The sequence below is a fragment of the Corvus cornix genome, chromosome 26 (genome assembly GCF_000738735.6).
Source record: "Corvus cornix cornix isolate S_Up_H32 chromosome 26, ASM73873v5, whole genome shotgun sequence".
NCBI classification, from domain to species: Eukaryota; Metazoa; Chordata; class Aves; order Passeriformes; family Corvidae; genus Corvus; species Corvus cornix.
The window spans coordinates 3057340-3073160 of NC_046354.1; the positions used below are offsets into that span (position 1 = coordinate 3057340).

At 54.8% G+C, this 15821-nt stretch overlaps 1 protein-coding gene across 2 annotated transcripts; it reads right to left on the reverse strand.

Moving 5' to 3' along the window:
- Positions 1–10: 10 nt before the first annotated feature.
- On the reverse strand, positions 11–12493 carry LEMD2 (LEM domain nuclear envelope protein 2). 2 transcript variants are annotated; one of them, XM_010404602.3, is made up of 9 exons: positions 11044–12493; positions 9807–9847; positions 8851–8926; positions 7584–7660; positions 6860–6939; positions 4404–4549; positions 3340–3441; positions 3155–3257; positions 11–2034 (listed from the first exon to the last, which is right to left on the reverse strand). In XM_010404602.3, the coding sequence occupies exons 1-9, from the start codon at positions 12452–12454 to the stop codon at positions 1884–1886; spliced, it is 2187 nt and encodes a 728-aa protein (XP_010402904.2). In that variant the 5' UTR covers positions 12455–12493; the 3' UTR covers positions 11–1883. The 2 variants fall into 2 exon arrangements, with proteins under 2 accessions (XP_010402904.2, XP_039421281.1); XM_039565347.1 differs by having other exon boundaries at positions 11983–12490.
- Between the last annotated feature and the right edge of the window lie 3328 nt (positions 12494–15821).

The window sequence follows — 15821 nt, forward strand, 5'->3', positions numbered from 1 at the left end:
AAGTAGTTAATTATTGGTAATAAATTTATTTTTGATATTGATTTTTTTACAGAGCTAAATGGAACATAGAAACAGCACCAAGCCATTGAAGTTTGTTCTACAAAATCAGGTTTAATACAAAAGGATGACAGCAATGCCTGACTCTGCGCTTCTGGACGGTTAAAAAAGCTCACCCAAACCCCACCAAGAGTTTTAAAAAGGTTTAAGAACAGAGGCACCGGTGTCTGAGAGAATTTCTCTGGCAGCAGTGATGATCTTGACACATTTTGGAAGAATCAAGGCTGCCTTTATTCCCTGTTTATTACAGTGCAAGGGGCTGGTCCTTGCCTTGAAGAGCTGCAGTCTCCTGCCCAAACACCCACACCCAAAATGTGGGGTAAGAGCCACCTCCACGCAGGATATTCCCCATTTAATGGGAAAGAGCTCCTGGTTTTGCTCCTGGAGAGCTCTGCTCCATCCATACGGAGTGTCCATGGTCCCCAGCAGCCCGAGGGGAGAGGTGGGGAGAGGTGCAGACTCTGCCAGGTGAGCAGAAACTGGCACAGGGAACACACCTGGAGTGGCATCACCTGCCCAGGGCAGGGCAGGGCTGTGCCCTCAGCCAGCCCAGAGCCTGGGACAGGAGCAATCCGTGCATCCAGCCCCACGCTGTCCTCAGGGAGAGCAACATCCAGGGGCTACAGGGCTCAAATCACTGCTGGCTTCACTCTGCACCTTCTCCTGCCCGAGGCCAGCAAAGGATTTGGGCCCTGCAGCCTCGGGAGCTGCTGCACAGCCCTGGGGAGAGCAGCACAGCAGCTCCTCTGCCGAGCCTCAACTGCCACACACTGGTGCCATTTCCTGGGAACAAATGTTCCTTCGCTGGACAGAAACAGAAGCTGAAGTAACCAAGAGATTACAGACACGAGATACGATGCAGCAGGGCTGGGATGGACCCAGGCTGCTCCTGGGACCCGTGGGGGCTGCAGGAACAGCGACAGACCCAGTGCTGGCACATCCCTGCTCCGACACGAACACAGACACCGCAGCTGCCCAGCTTAAACATGAACACAGAGCCCTCAGAGCCCCGCCAGAGCTGCTCTGGAACAGCCATGGAGCAGTCCTGGGCTGGAGCCACAGGAAAGCGCCTTTAGAAGCTTCCTATATCCTTTATTTTCCACCCAAATCTCCTCCCTCCCCCCCCCAAAAAATAATAAAGCACACAGACTGCAGACTTAAAAGTGTAACAGGGTCACAAACTCTCCTCCACCACCCCCAGCCCAGCCCCAACCACCAAGGCACGTCAGGCTCCCCCCTCTCTCCAGGCCCACCTTCACCCAATTCCCCCTCTCCCCAGTTTTGGATGGATGAAGCCAACACAAAACATTTTCCTCGCTGGGAAGCAGCAAGCAAGACAGCAAAGCTGTCCTTGCACTGACAAAAACAAACACTAACAAAGACACGCCTGCACTGCCACCCTAATGTTTCCATGGGAAATGTTACCTCCCAGCACATTCCCTGATGGACTCTGCCACCAGTTGGCCTTTGCAGAGTTGAGGTCGAATTTTGCACCCCCAGGCTCTGGCAGAGCCCCCCAGCCCTCGAGAGGGGCGTGCATTTATTCTTTGTAGGTTGTTGTTTGCTTGCCACGGGAGCCAGGTCTCTGTGGAAGGCTCGCTTTGGTGCCATTCCAGCTTCCCACCAGCTCAAGCCCATCTTCCTTCCAAGCCATTATTGCCCTGAATGTGTGTGTTTGAAGAGTTCCAGCAGTGAGAGCGAACAGAGCCGTGCAACCCCCAACCCTGGGCCAGGCCCTGCTCCTCCCACAACCAGTGAGGGGCCTGACCCCTGCACAGGGTCCATGTCCACACCCAGACCCACGGCTGCTCCTCTCCTGCTGCCCCTCAGTGCTCCGAGTCCGACAGGTACGAGGGCTGAGTCCATCTCCACACCAGCATGTCCTCCCCTGCCACCCTGTGGGATTCTGTCTGGATCCGGGACTCGTTGGAGGCCAGGAAATCCACGGCTTTCTCCCACACCCGCTTCATCTTTTTTCTGCAAGGAACAGCAAGAAAATAAATGAGAATCCCAAGCTGGTTGTGCTTCCCTGCCTGCAGCAACTGTGTCTGTGGATCTGGCTGCCTCCTGCTCCCTGTGCAGGCAGGAAAAGGCATCAAACAAAGCCTGGTGTAGAGATTTCAGACCAGGGTACGGCCACACAAATCCTGCCTGGGGGGAAGATGAGAGGCTCTGTCAGTGCCCTGAATTTCTGCCTCAATTTGTGCTGCAAAGGGACTCGATGAGCAAATCGCCCTCCCCCGTCCTGCACGCAGAGATCTCAGCCAGGGGGACACCCTGATGTTCACCCCAGCTTTGGATCCAGCAGTTCTGAGCATCTCACAGCCAGGGATGGCTCAAACAGCTGCAGTCATCCCTTGGAGGAAAAGGAGTCCTGTGTGTGATAGAGTGAGGAGGTTCAACACTTCACAGGAGGACAAAGCAACTCTGTTTAACCAAAATACAAGAAATATCCCTGCAGAGATGGAGCAAAGCAGCCCTTCAGCCCCACCTCCCACAGAGCAACGACCTCCAGCACAATTCCTGTCTGAGAAAGCACCAAACCCGACCTGAGAAAGCACCAAACCCGACCTGAGGAAGCACCAAACCCGACCTGAGGAAGCACCAAACCCGACCTGAGGAAGCACCAAACCCGACCACCTCACTGCAGCTCCCTTCCCAGCTGCACAGCTCAAACTGGCCCCTTTCCAGGCACGCACAATCCCTGTACAAGAGCCCCAATGCCCTGTTCAGCTCATGGGAATTGTTCTGAAGAGCTCAGCGCTGCCTGCAGAGCCAGGCAGGGCGGCTGGGAAAGGGGACAGCACCAGACACCCAGCAGATGAAGCAGAGGACACCTGATGCTCCGTGTCCAAGCAAACCAAACCCAGGTACTGCTGGACAGAACAGGGACAACGCACCTGTGGCACCGCACCAAGTGCCAGCCCCGGCGCTGTCCCACTGATCTGCACCAGGTGCAGGCCCAGCCTGAGATGTGTCCAAGCCTTTCCCAACCCAAAGGCTCCAGCTGCAGAGCAGCTCCAGGGATGCATTTTGGAGCTGTGCTGAATCCCATCCTGCTGCTCCCGGCCCTCCTGAGTGCCCAGAGCCAGCTCACCTGCTCTGAGGTGGGATCAGGCTGTCCCGGACGTGGAAGATGCCAACGTAGGGGTAACGCTCCAAATTCCGTTCCCATTCCTTGTAGTGGTCCTGGACAACAGCTGGAGGACAGGAGGACACAGCAGTGAGGGCTCAGCCCTGCAGGGAGCAGAGCAGGGCTCCCTCAACTCCCACAGCTCCTACCTATGATCTTCTTCACCATTTCATACATGGCTTGTTCCTCCTCCTCCATCTTCCGCCAGTGATACCGGAGGTAGATCAGGATCCCCCAGAGGGTTATCAGACCTAGGAGAATAAAAGCAAAGGGAATTCAGGAATGGACAGCTGGGTACTTGCTGGATGCAGGTTTAGTTCTGACACTGGGACCAAGGCCTGCTTGGAACTGAATCCCAGTGATTCCTTTTGCTCCCCAGTGCAGCTGCACCCCAAAACTCCTTCGGTGCTGCCCCCCCTTCAGCACAAGGGCAGCTGTGGATGTGGGATGAGGCAGCTGGAAGGCCCCAGCACAGAGCTGTCCTCACAAAAGAAACCTCAGCACAACCACAGAACTCCAATTCTGCAAATCCCAGAGGAGTCTTTGCCAGAGGCCTCCTCCTCAGGGATCACTCCAGGAGACTGTCAGGTTTCACTGCTCCATGGAGAGCTGCTGGATAGGGAAATAAAGCCTGGGGCTCCAGTGGCAGCCCAAAATGCAAGATGTGTATGGAAGCTTTAGCACTGACAATGCCCCGAGTAGGACTTCAGTGTCTGCAATAAACAGGAACTGTCCCCTGTCACCCCCTCCCTATCAGGCTGGATTAGAAACTCCTGCAGTCACACAGCTCTCGTTATCACCTCGCTGGGTAAAACCCCTGTCTCAGCTGAGGCATGACAGACTATTCCAATAAAACCTCCAACCCTGAAATGCTACAAGTCATTATTAAAGAGGCTGGAGGACTTGGGAGCTTGGAGCAAGAAAAAAAGAAAAACTGACTCCTTTAGGAAAGTTAACACACTTATTTTGCAGCCCATAATAATGGGTACTTGAGGAATACCCAGAGAGCTCATCAGCTGCCTGATTTAAAGCAACTTTTAAGCACTCACAGCACAAGAGGAAGGCTGTGGGTCTCCTGTGCTGCCAGAACAAAGGTTAATTAGACATTAACTCATCAGCAGATTTATTTCACCTCTGTCAGGCATTTCCTGTGGCTGAGGAGTGTGTGATCACAGGGCTTCAGCCCTGCAGCTGAGCCCCGAGAGCCACTTACCCCAGAAGAACAGGAACAGGTTCGTGATGGCCGTGACCACAGCCCGGCGGAAGCGGCAGCCCAGCCCCATCTGGGGGTGGGCAGATTCCAGGCAGAACACTTCCTCCACGCTGGAAACCAGCTCTGACAGGTCCTTGCCTTTCAACCTGATGGGAAGAGGCAGAAAATCTCACTGAAGAGAGCAGGCTCCAACTGCAGTCTTTAATCAAGGCCAGGAGAACAACCAGACTGCGGATGCAGCAGCTCCTGCGTGGCTCCCAGGAAATGCCCCACACCCAGGCAGAGCCTCCTGCCAGAACATTTTGGGGCTGGCTGCTTAGCCAGGGATGGATGTGGCTTCAGGAAGGCAGCAGGGCTGCAGCTCCCACTGGCACACTGAGTGTCCCTGCACAGCCCCTCTCAGCGTGCACAAGATTAAACCCGGAATTGGATTCCCACCTCCCAGCACGGAGATGGAAATGTTCCCTGAGTCAAAGCCACTGCTCAGCACCGGCAGTGAGAGCTGGGGCACCCAGGCTGGGAGCAGGAGCAGCTCAAAGAGTGACAGAGCATCAGCACAGAGCCCTTCAGAGCCCTCAGCCCCCCAGCTGCAGCACTGCTGCTCCCAAGCCCAGGCTCTCTCCACACTGAGCCATTCCCAGAGCTCACAGGCATTGAGGGATCCAAGGGACAGCCAGCACATCCAGGGGCACTGGAGCAAAGGGGATTGTGTATTTTTAAGCTCCTAATTCTGTCTGCACTGAACAGCCCATCAAACAATGAGGTTTGCTCAATTTACAGGTGCTCGGCTCACGAACTGCTGAGAGCTCGCCCTGGTCCCGGGCTCTGCAGGGGCTGCAGACACACGGTTGTTTCCCAACCCTCGTCTTATTGACAATCCAAATTCCACGGAAATACTTAAAACATGCAGCAGAATCACCCAGTGAAAAGCTCATTTTCAGTCCTGCATCTCAGACTAGCAACTAAAAAAATCATCTCATGTAGCTAAAAATGCCAGGGGCAGGGTTTTGGGGATGCTGCCACGCCGGCTCCGGGGAAGTGGAGCTGTTTGGGGACCAGCCAGCAGAGCTGCTAATTAAGAAAATAAAAAGTGGGAGGATATTGTATCCTACAGCTTCTGACTGGAAATGTGCTGGAGTATAAAAATACAGAATTTGAAAACTCTGCATCCCAGCCCACCTACAAATCCAGCCCTGCCCCTAAGAAAGCCGTGTCCTGGGAATTTGCACGGCCCAGGAATCAAAGCAACAGATGCTGTCTGATCCGTGGATCACTGCAGCAGCTGCAGGAATATTTAAGAGCAAATGGAGCAGTGGGAATTCCTACAAGCCTTGCCCACCAACCCCAGCACCACGACTGCTGCAATTCACTTAATCAGAGACACATTTAGCAACGTGAAAATGCAAACAACTGTTAAGGCTTTGGAATTAGCACAGACTGGAGGCAGCCCACGCTTCCCAGAGGAAGGTGATGATGGCTGCTGACTCTGGGTAGCACTCTTTCCTTAGGTTATGGACTGCATGTTGTGGTTTTTCCCTGAAAACCCAGTACTGCTGCCATTTCTCATGGATGGAGCCTGTTGGCTGAGAAATGCCCCCTCAGTGACCACATCCCGCTGTCAGACCATCCAGTCAGGAGGAATTTCTCCATGGAAAGGGTGGTCGGGCATTGGAAGGGGCTGCCAAGGGAGGTGGTGGAGTTCCCAGCCCTGGAAGTGCTCACTTGGATGTGGCACTCAAGGCTCTGGGCTGGTTGTCCAGGTGGGGATCGGTCACAGGCTGCACTTGGTGATCCCGGAGGGATTTTCCAGCCTCAGTAATTCTGGGATTTAGTGTGCACTGGGTGCTCTGCCGGAGACACAACTGACACTAAAGGTATCATTCAGCATCTCCTTCCCTCTCCTCCTCCTCGGGACTTGCTCCAGAGGGTCCCAAAGCATGGCTGACACCCCCCACTGCACAGAGGGCTTTGCTGGCCAGTGAACCCTCTGGTCCACGGATGCAGCTCCACCCACGCACAAATGTACTGGAGAGAGGTTATTCTGGGAAAAGTGACCACGTGGCCAAGTTTAAGAAGAGCTGTAGGCACAGGACCCTGGGCAGGACACCAGCACCACCCCACAGGAGGCACAACACAACCACTGACGGCCACAAGCAGCCCTGACCTCCCACTTCCACCTCATCTGCAGCACATTCCTGGACACGGCATCCCACAGCCAGGGCTGGGAATCAGACTCCTGGAGGGAGCTCAGTTCCCATCTTGCTGCAGGGCTGTACTTTTCCTTTGGAAGTTTGCCCAGCGAGCTCTGAGACCACTGACCTTGTCAAATTCCACCCCAGCCAACACCCAGACCCCCAACTTTGACACAGTGGGCTCCTGCTCACCCAGTTCCCAAATCCTTGCTGCTGTTCAGTATCAGCAGATCCCCAACTTTGACACAGAGGGTTTCTGCTCACCTAATTCCCAAATCCTTGTTGCTGTTCAGTATCCAGTGCAGGGCAGCTTCAAACTTCTGTGAGGAACTGCCAGTTACATTCTGTGCAAAGGAAGCCATAAGAAGATTAGTCCTCCACTCATTTAAAATACTGCCCAACATCATTTCATTACAGCAGTGGGAGAACTCATTCCATAGGGTCTGTCCCCAGGTTAATTCTTATCGGGATTCTGCAAACTGGAGGGAGGAGAACTAAGCCTGAAGGTCTGCCTGGCCTAAAGTCTTCTGACTGGGGAGATGATGCATGAAGCACTCTGTGAAATAACACCATCCCAGACTGTTAGGGCTAACCACTAAATACAACATAATCTTACTGACAGGTTACCAGCAAAGAAATGGAATGCTGGATCAGAGCAGTCTGTCTCCTGACACTCTGCAGCAGAGAAAAATCCTTCTTCTGCCCAGCCCTCAATTCAGGGAAATTTCTGGTTTCACAAGACTGATGGCTCCAGTGAAACAACAAACCATTAAGATTTACAGGGGGTGAATCAGAGATGGAGGAGAAAATGATTTTCAAAAGAACTGCTGAGAACAGGACTGGCCAAAGGGGAAGTGAGAGATATGGGAGAGAATCAAAGCAGGATGAGGAAGTAAAATGGATGGTAAATTGTTTCAGTGTCTATTATTTATTGCTTTTTAAGAGACTAAGCACTGGGTTATAACAAAGCTGCTCAGAGCCCACTCACCAGCACGTGTTCCTTCACCTCACTAACCCAAATGCATTTGCTTTTTAGGTTCTCGGGGTTTCCACATTCAAAATTACCTGGTAAGAGAAGTCAAACAGAGAAATCATGTTGGTAAAAAAGCCCTTGAACAGCCCAGAACCAAGCCCTGGATGTACACCAACAAATGCTCTCCTTTCCAATCAGCCCCAGCCCTGAGCAAAATGATTCCAGGCTGAGATTTATACTGCAGGCAGATCAGATTATGACTATTAATAAAATGCTCAGCCCTGCATGGAGGTTGGATAAGGGCAATCAAACCTCTCACTTCAGAGCTGCTGCTGGATAAGGGCAATCAAACCCGACACTTCAGAGCTGCTGAACACACAATGAGGGGGAAAGTATTGCTCCTGCCCCTTGCAGAGCACAGAAGCACAGCTGCCACCAGGTATCAGGTGTGGAGCTAATGATCAGTGTTCAAAATGCCTCCAAGGAGCTGAAATCACAGCTCTGCCTCTAACCCAGGCAGAGAAATGCTGGCAAGGCACTAAATCCTCTAGATCTTGCCTCACCAAGTTGACTAAACAAATGTGCTAAGTAAATCTGGTGGAAATCCAAAGTCAGATTTGTAAAGATTTAGTTCTGTGCAGCTTCAGTATCCAAAGGCTTCAGCCTCGAGGTCCAAAATGCAGAAAATGGAACTGAAACCCTTTTACTGATTACCACTGCTGTGAATCTTGCTGAACAAGTCCCTACTCATACAGTGGATTTCTAGCAGCCTTCTCCATCCCAAAATACCAGTGATGAGCTGGATTTACTCCGGGAGTAGGGACTGTGCTAGGTCAGCTCCTCAGCTCAGAGAGCCTAAACCACTCTGTGCTGAGGAAAGGGAGAGGCACTCACACATCAGCTCCCACATTTCAGCAGAAATGACAATTTCTTAGGTCACTTTATGTGTAAGAACGCATCAGTTTACACTTCCTGGCTCTGTCTTGAGGACAATTTCAAGCTGCTGGTAAGAAAAGAATAAATAACAAACCCAACCAATCTTACCTCAGATTCCCAACACATCAAGTACAAACAAAGCCCTCTCACCCAGGCAGGGTGATGGGAGTGCATTAACCAAGCACCACTCAGAGTAAAAATAAACCCCCCTTTCCCTGTTCTCTATTCCCTGCCTGCCTCAGAGCTCCCAAAAGGGAACTGCCTGTTCCACAAGGCAGCCCAGAGTGGGACAAAAGCGAGCAGGAGCTGGGAGAGGCAGCAGGGGTGGGGATGCAGCAGCACTCACCTGCCTGCACGGACAGGTAACTGTAGAGCTCGTGCAGCACAGCCATGGTCACGTCCTTCTGCTTGGCCTGGCAGAACTGCAGGGCACACACAGGGACACAGATCAACAGTGGCAGGGGACACTGGGATTGCAGGCCCAGACACCAGCCAGAACCACAGCACTGGAGTCTGGCTCGGTCCTGCACCACCAGCTCCAACCAAATCACCCGAGCAGAGGAACATTCCAGGCACAAGTGACCCCGTGCATCCTCTGCAAGTCCCTGCCCAGAGGAACTGGTTGAGTTTTAAGGTCCCTTCCAACCCAAACCAGTCTGGGATTTTATAAAGTGCCACCAACCCCCAGCCCAGCCTGCAGCACCAGCCTCAGACCCACCATGGATGGATCCATCACCTCTAGAACATCCCAGGACACCAGAACTCAGAATCCAACATGAAACCTTCTCCCTCCTAATCACGGAATATTTGGGTTGGAAGGGACCTTAAAGCTCACCCAGTTCCACTCCTAACACTTTCCCCTATCCCAGGTTGCTCCAAGCAAGTCCAACCTGGCCTTGGGCACTTCCAGGGATGGGGCAGCCCCAGGTTTCCCAATAATCCATCCTCACAGAGAGAGCAGGGCTATGCAGCCATGGTGGGGCTCAGGGAATTAGCTGGATTAAATCTTGTACTGTTAAAGCTGAAAACAGCTTTATTGCAAACCAATACCACCTCTGGTACAACTGTTAAAAAGAAACTGATTCACATAATTGGGAATTTAAATTTTTATCTTTCAGAGTCTCACACACACTCCTAACTTAATCTGGCCCATTAATTCCAACTCATCAAGTCCCAATTTTTCTGTAAAACGATAGAACTGATCATTTTACAGTGATACTGTTATGGGTGGAATAGAATACCTGGAATAATCACTGTTCTGTGAGAGCTCACAAGATTGAAGATAAATAAATAAATGCTTACATCATCCGTGCTTTTGTCACAATCCACAGGCAAGAGATTAACTAGGAGAGAGAAGAGGCTGAGTTAGCTGGCTGCAAACAAGAGCTTTCATCAAGAAAATATTTATCTTTTTAAAAGCAGGCTCGACTTAAAGCCTGGTTCTGCTGTTGTTAATCTCCTCCTGGCAGCACCTTGAGATGCAAACGGCCCCTCCAGGAGCTGCTCTGGGAGCAGCCCTGAGGAAAAACACACAAATGATGCAGGTGATGAATGTATTCAGCTGGGGAGTGGAAACTGGGGCTGGATGTTTTGACAGCTCCTGTTTGAGAAGCTTCACACTGATCTTTACACTCCAGTGCTGCCTCCAGCTGCCCACCAGCGTCACCTGAAATGTCCCAGCACAGCCAGGGAGGGAAATGAACCCTCCTGGAGGGCTGCGTGCAGCTGGAGCTCTAGGCTCTGCAGGGCTTGAACAGCTCCCTGCACCTGCAGAGCCTCCCAGAGCTGCCACAGGGCCGGCACAATCCTGAGCAACATTCCTGCCTCCAGAACTCCAGTCGCAGCTGAAATCCAGTGACACTGGGCAGTTTCATCCTGGCTTTGGGAATGCAGCAGCTTTCCCAGCCCACGCCAAGGGCACAGTGTGCCCAGGCTCAGTACCAGCACCTTCCCAAAAGAGCCCCCAAACCCTTCTTTGTTCAGCTCAAAGCCTGAAATGTCCCAATTTCCACCTGCTCCAGCTGGGGAACTCTGCTTTAAAAACCAGCTGCTGGGGAAACCCTTTTCATTTCTCATGGAAGAGACAGACACACTCTGCCACACCTGAAGCGCTGAACTGATCTGCTGCACTTCCCCCTTGGACTGAATAAAGGCTGGGAAGGGCCGTGCTGGCAGAGGGAACATCAAAAACACACTCCAGGTACTACACAGACATTGTGTCACATCATAAAATCCATCCTTGGCCCAGCAGGCATCCATAAAATCCATCCTTGGCCTAGCAGGAATGGCATGCCACATAAACCCCGCAGTTCTGAGGGACTGAAGGCCAAACTCGTTTGGAAAAAGCCAACTTTCGATTTGCTTTCCATGACTAACAAGGCTTCCCACGGGAAAGGGGAGATGGGAAGAGGGACAGAAGCAGAGATGTCAGATTATGGCAACGAGGATGATAAATGTGATGGCGCTGGAAGCAATAAAGGAAAAGCAGGAAGAAAGGTGAGGAATGAAATTTAAATCAGAATTAAACCAGTGCACGTACAGCTCTCCTCTCTCCTGTCCAGCCAGCCTGACCCAACCATCTTCACCACGAGGATGCCCAGAAAAATCAGCAGCAGCACCAAGCTGGCGAGGCAGAGGAACTGGGACAGGTAATACTCCAGGCCTTTCCCCTTCCCCTCCGGCTGCTGCCTCGGGGCTGAGCGCAGCAGGGCCGTGCGTGGCGTCACTCCGTGCCCCCCATCGCTGGCTGCCCGCCACGGGAAGCGCCGGATCAGCCCCCCAGCCCGGCTGCTGGCATCCCGCTCCACCTCCTTCCCAACGCTGGCAGCCAGTTCCTCCTTCCCTCTCCTGAAAAGGCTGCTGAACCTCCCGGGAGCCGCTGAGGAGCCCCACTGGGTGCTGGGAGTCACCTCGCTCTCCCGTCTCCACCAGCTGCTGGAGGAGAGCCCCCTTCTCTCCCCTGCTGTATCCCAGGCAGCCCGGGCGCTCTGCACCCCAACTGCCCCTCCTGATGTCCCCCAATGGCTCCTGGACTGCTCCTCGCTGGGAAGGGGTTTGGAGCCTGCCGAGGAGCTCCAGTAGGGTGTGGAGCTCAGCCCCCCAGCCCCATCCAACCCCGAGCCAGCCCGGCTGCTGAGTCCCCCACTCCTCTCTGCTGAGGGGCTCCACTGGGATGCGGAGTTTGACCCCCGAAACCTGTCCAGGGTTGGTCTGAGGCCACTGCTGAGCCCCCCACTCCTCTCTGAGGCGCCCCACTGCAGTGAGGAGCCCCGAAACCCATCCAGGGTGGCCCCCAGCCCCTGGCTGAGCCCCCGGCCGCTCTCTGCAGATGTCTCCCAGTGGGGCGCAGAGCTCGGCCCCGCGGCCCTGTCCACCCCAAGGCCCCCAAGGCCCCCGCTCCTCTCTATGGACGTGTCCCACTGCGAGGGGGAACTGAACCCCCCGTGCCCAGACAGGGACGCCCCCAACGCACCCCCACCTCTCTCCACAGTCGTCCCCCACTGCTCCGAGGGGCTCAACCTGCCGAGGCTGTCTCGGGACAGGCCGCCCTCAGCCCTGACGCCTCCGCCCCGGCCCGGCGGGGACCCCCGGGGGTCCCCCCAGGTCTGCCCGCCGCTCTCCCCGGACGTCCCCCAGCGGGACGCGGGCGGCCGCCCCACTTCCTCTTCCTCCTCCTCCTCCTCTTCCTCCTCACTCTCAAGGGCAGCACCGCCGGTGCCGCGGGTGAAGCCGGAGCGCTGCCGCGAGGGCGAGGCCTGCGGCGGCCCTGCGGAGGAGCGGCCTGGGCTGGGCGGCGCGGTGCGGCCGCTGCGCCGGGCCGCCGCCACCTCGGCCCGCAGGCACCCCAGCTTCTTGATGTAGACCTTGCGGGTGGTGGCGGTGATGGGCCCCGGGCGGTAGCCGAGCGCCAGCAGCTCCTTGCGGAGCTCCGCGTCCGTCAGCTCCGCCATGGCCGCGCCAGGCCCCGCCGGAAGCGCCCCGCGGGCGGGAAGCGACGCCGCCATCTTGGGAGGGGCCCGGCGCGCCCCTGGCGCCGCCATGTTGGGAAGGGCACGGGTCGTATGGGGAAAGGGCGCGGGGGCGGGCGCCATGTTGAGAAGGTCAAGGGAGGTGAGGGTGCCCTGTCCCGCCGTGTCCTGAGGGAGCAGCCGCTCCCGCCCCGCGCTGATCCCTCAGGACCGGGGAAAAGGGGGAGAAATGGGGAAAGCAAAAGGTGAAAGCTGCCTCAGCTGCAGGGCGAGCCGGTGTTGATGGTGGGTTGTCCTCCATCGCTGCGTGGGCTGCTCCTCGAGCAGCGTCCGCCTCGCTCTCCCCGATGTTCTGACACATTTAGGGCCGTTCTCCCAAAAAACTTCCCTTTCCCAGCCACCTGCCACCCCCACACGCATTTCCCTCATTGCTGCCCAGTTGCTGAGCTCTGCCAGAACCTCAGGCAGGACCAGGATCCAGATCCATGAAGTATTTCCTGGGAAGGGGGGTCTCTCCACACCCCACACCTAAAACAGCAAACCCAAGCCTTGACTTGTAAATTTATTTTGGCACGGCTGTGATGAACAGTAATTGCTTTTTCCTGCCCCCGCCGCTGAAGAAAGTGATGAAAGTGGTTGAAATACGGTGGCGTAATGTTGGAATTTAATTAAAGGTAATGGAACAGCGGTGCTGAAGGTGCTGGGGGCCGGCTGCGTGTCACGGGTTTGGTGATGGATGTGTGGCAGCGGAGTGGGGACACGCCGTGGTCCCTCGGGAATGGGGAGAGGGAGGCTCTGGAGGAGCACAAGGCTGAAAGAGCTGAGCTGTGCCTTCCTGACATCCATCACAGAATCCCAGAGCCAGTGAGAGTGGGGAATACCTCCAAGGCCATCGAGTCCAACCTGTGACCCATCCCCACCTTGTCACCAGCCCAGTGCCACGTCCTGTCTTCCTTGGACACCTCCGGGGATGGGGACTCCAAACCTCCCTGAGCAGCTCCTTGCAATGTTAACAACTCTTTCCATGGAGAAATTCTTCCTGATGTCCTGACCCTCCCCTGGCACAGCTTGAGGATATATCCTCCTGTCCTGTCACTAATCCTTCTTTCAGGAGCCCTCTTCCTTATCCGGTCCCCAAAGCTCGCCTCACTCTTCCCAATTTATCCAAGAAAGCAGCAACAAGATGCTGAGATTCGTTTGTCTGGTTGGCAACAGCAAATACCTCATCAGCAGAGGCCAGGGAGCCCATTAAAAGAGCGAACTCAGCTGTGCTGGGAAGTGTGAACGCGCTAAGCTGAGCCTCCTCTGTGCTCCACTGCCAGCTCATGATGTGGAGAGGGGTCTAATGTAAATAAAAAATTCCAATTTGCTCCCATCACACGGATCCTGTGAGCTCACAGCTCTCACTTTGCAGAAGCTCTGCCTGGACATGCAGATGCGTGCTGGCTGAGCTGATGCAAACCCAGGAATTGCATGAACTCACCTTGCTCTGGAGAAAACAGCAAAAAAAGCCCAAACTCATCCTTTCAACTTGTGATTCTGTCAGTCAGGGAAATTACCCCAGGCCCAGCAACCTCATTGCACAATCTCTGGAGAGGAGGACATGGGATTGGTGCTGGACAACAGGAGGATGGGGGTAAAGCTGTGATTCCTTCTCAGAAGGAGGTTGGCAGCACCAAAGCTCAGCAGGATCAGGTGCTTCTTCTTTGTGGAGAGAAATCCATGACCCCCTTCCCTTCCTCCCTGTGGGAGAATCCCTGCCTTCCCTGCAAGGCATCTGGACTCCACAGGGAAGGCAGCACGAGCAGACGTGTCAGACCCTGTATCCCCATGGGCAATCTTTGTTCCCATTCCCTGCCCACAGTGCCAAGGCTGAATGTGACAGTGGATTTTCTATTTTTGCAGCCCCTTCATCATCATCCTCGTGGCTTTGGGAGCACCAAGTGGTGCCGAGGCTGCAGATGGGCTCAGAAAAAAGCATTTCTTGGCTGGAAACACCCGGAGCTGGCTGTGGGAAGCTGGGACAGCACGGAGGGACAGCCTCCACTTTCCCTGCGAGCCCAGAAGCTGCCTCAGAGCTGCTGGCAGTGGCTCAGATGCCAGAGGAGCAGACGCGCCACGCCGGCTGCTCCAGCTCTGGCAGTGTGGGGACAGGACTGGTGTGAGCAGAGCCCTGGGAATGGATCCGTGCCGGAGCAGGGAATGGCTGCACCCCAAACCCCGCAGCTGAACCCTTCCACCGCTGACTGATGGGCTGCTGAAACCCCACGTCCCCACCCACCTCCTCATCCGTGGCTTTTGGCTGACAGCCCTGCACATGGCACCGGGAGAGGTGTCAGGGCTTTCTTGGAGCCGACTGTGCCCATTTGTCACCCTGTCACTCCCAGGTGTGACCCAAGAGCCCCCATCTGCCCGCCCGTCCTGGGCCTGCTCAGTACCTTAGGAAGTCAGAGGTGATTCCACTCCCTTCCTTCCTCTTTCCCTGCCTCTTTCCCCCAACGGTTGGGCTGCTCATCCCACCAGGAAATTCTTGTTTGGTTTCTGGAGCAGCAGATTCTTCCTACCTGCCTGCAGGTGTGAGCTGGGTGCTGCTGGCTGCCAATGCACCTTCCAGGGCAGGGGGAAAATGGATCTATCCTGAAACCTGGAGACCACTTCCTTCTTATCCAGAGCCAGAGCCCTGACAGCCTGGGTGAGGGGGCTACTTGGGGTCTCTCCTCTCTTTCCAGTGGAAAAGTTTCTGCTTCTCCTGCTCAGGCCCCTAAGGGTGGAAGGAATTTACTCCCAAAAGCTGAAGGTGTATTTTGCTGCCTGTTTGGACAACACAGTTGGTGCTGCAGGACAGGACAGGGGTTCCTGTGGTCTCTGTCACAACCTGCCCTTACATCCCGAGCTCCTTTATAGCTGGGACAACTGGGAAGAGCCACTGGAAGAATCCATGGCCAGGGTCAAAGCCGGCCCCTGCTTCTGCAGCTTATCTGGGTCCATAAGAGCAGAGGGAGATCTCCCAGATCTCCCTGCAGAGTCCCACACTGGATCTCCCTCTGGAATTTTCCACAGCGTCAGCCCCACCACCACCCCAGTGGGAAAGGGTCCAGGAAGCAAATCCAAGAGGCTCATGTTCACTTTCTTGCCATCACTGGGAAACTTTCCTTCCTGGGTGGCACAGGGGAGCTGTCGGCCTGGAAAATGACAGAAATGAAGGAGCTGGGAACAGGGCACACTGGAGGGACAGCTCTGACCCACGCTGGAGCTTTTGGAGGGGGTTTGGGAGCAGTTTGCCCCTCAAGGGGGAATTATCCTTGTTTTCATGAAGCAGAATCAAACCTGGAGTAAAGGTTTGGGTATC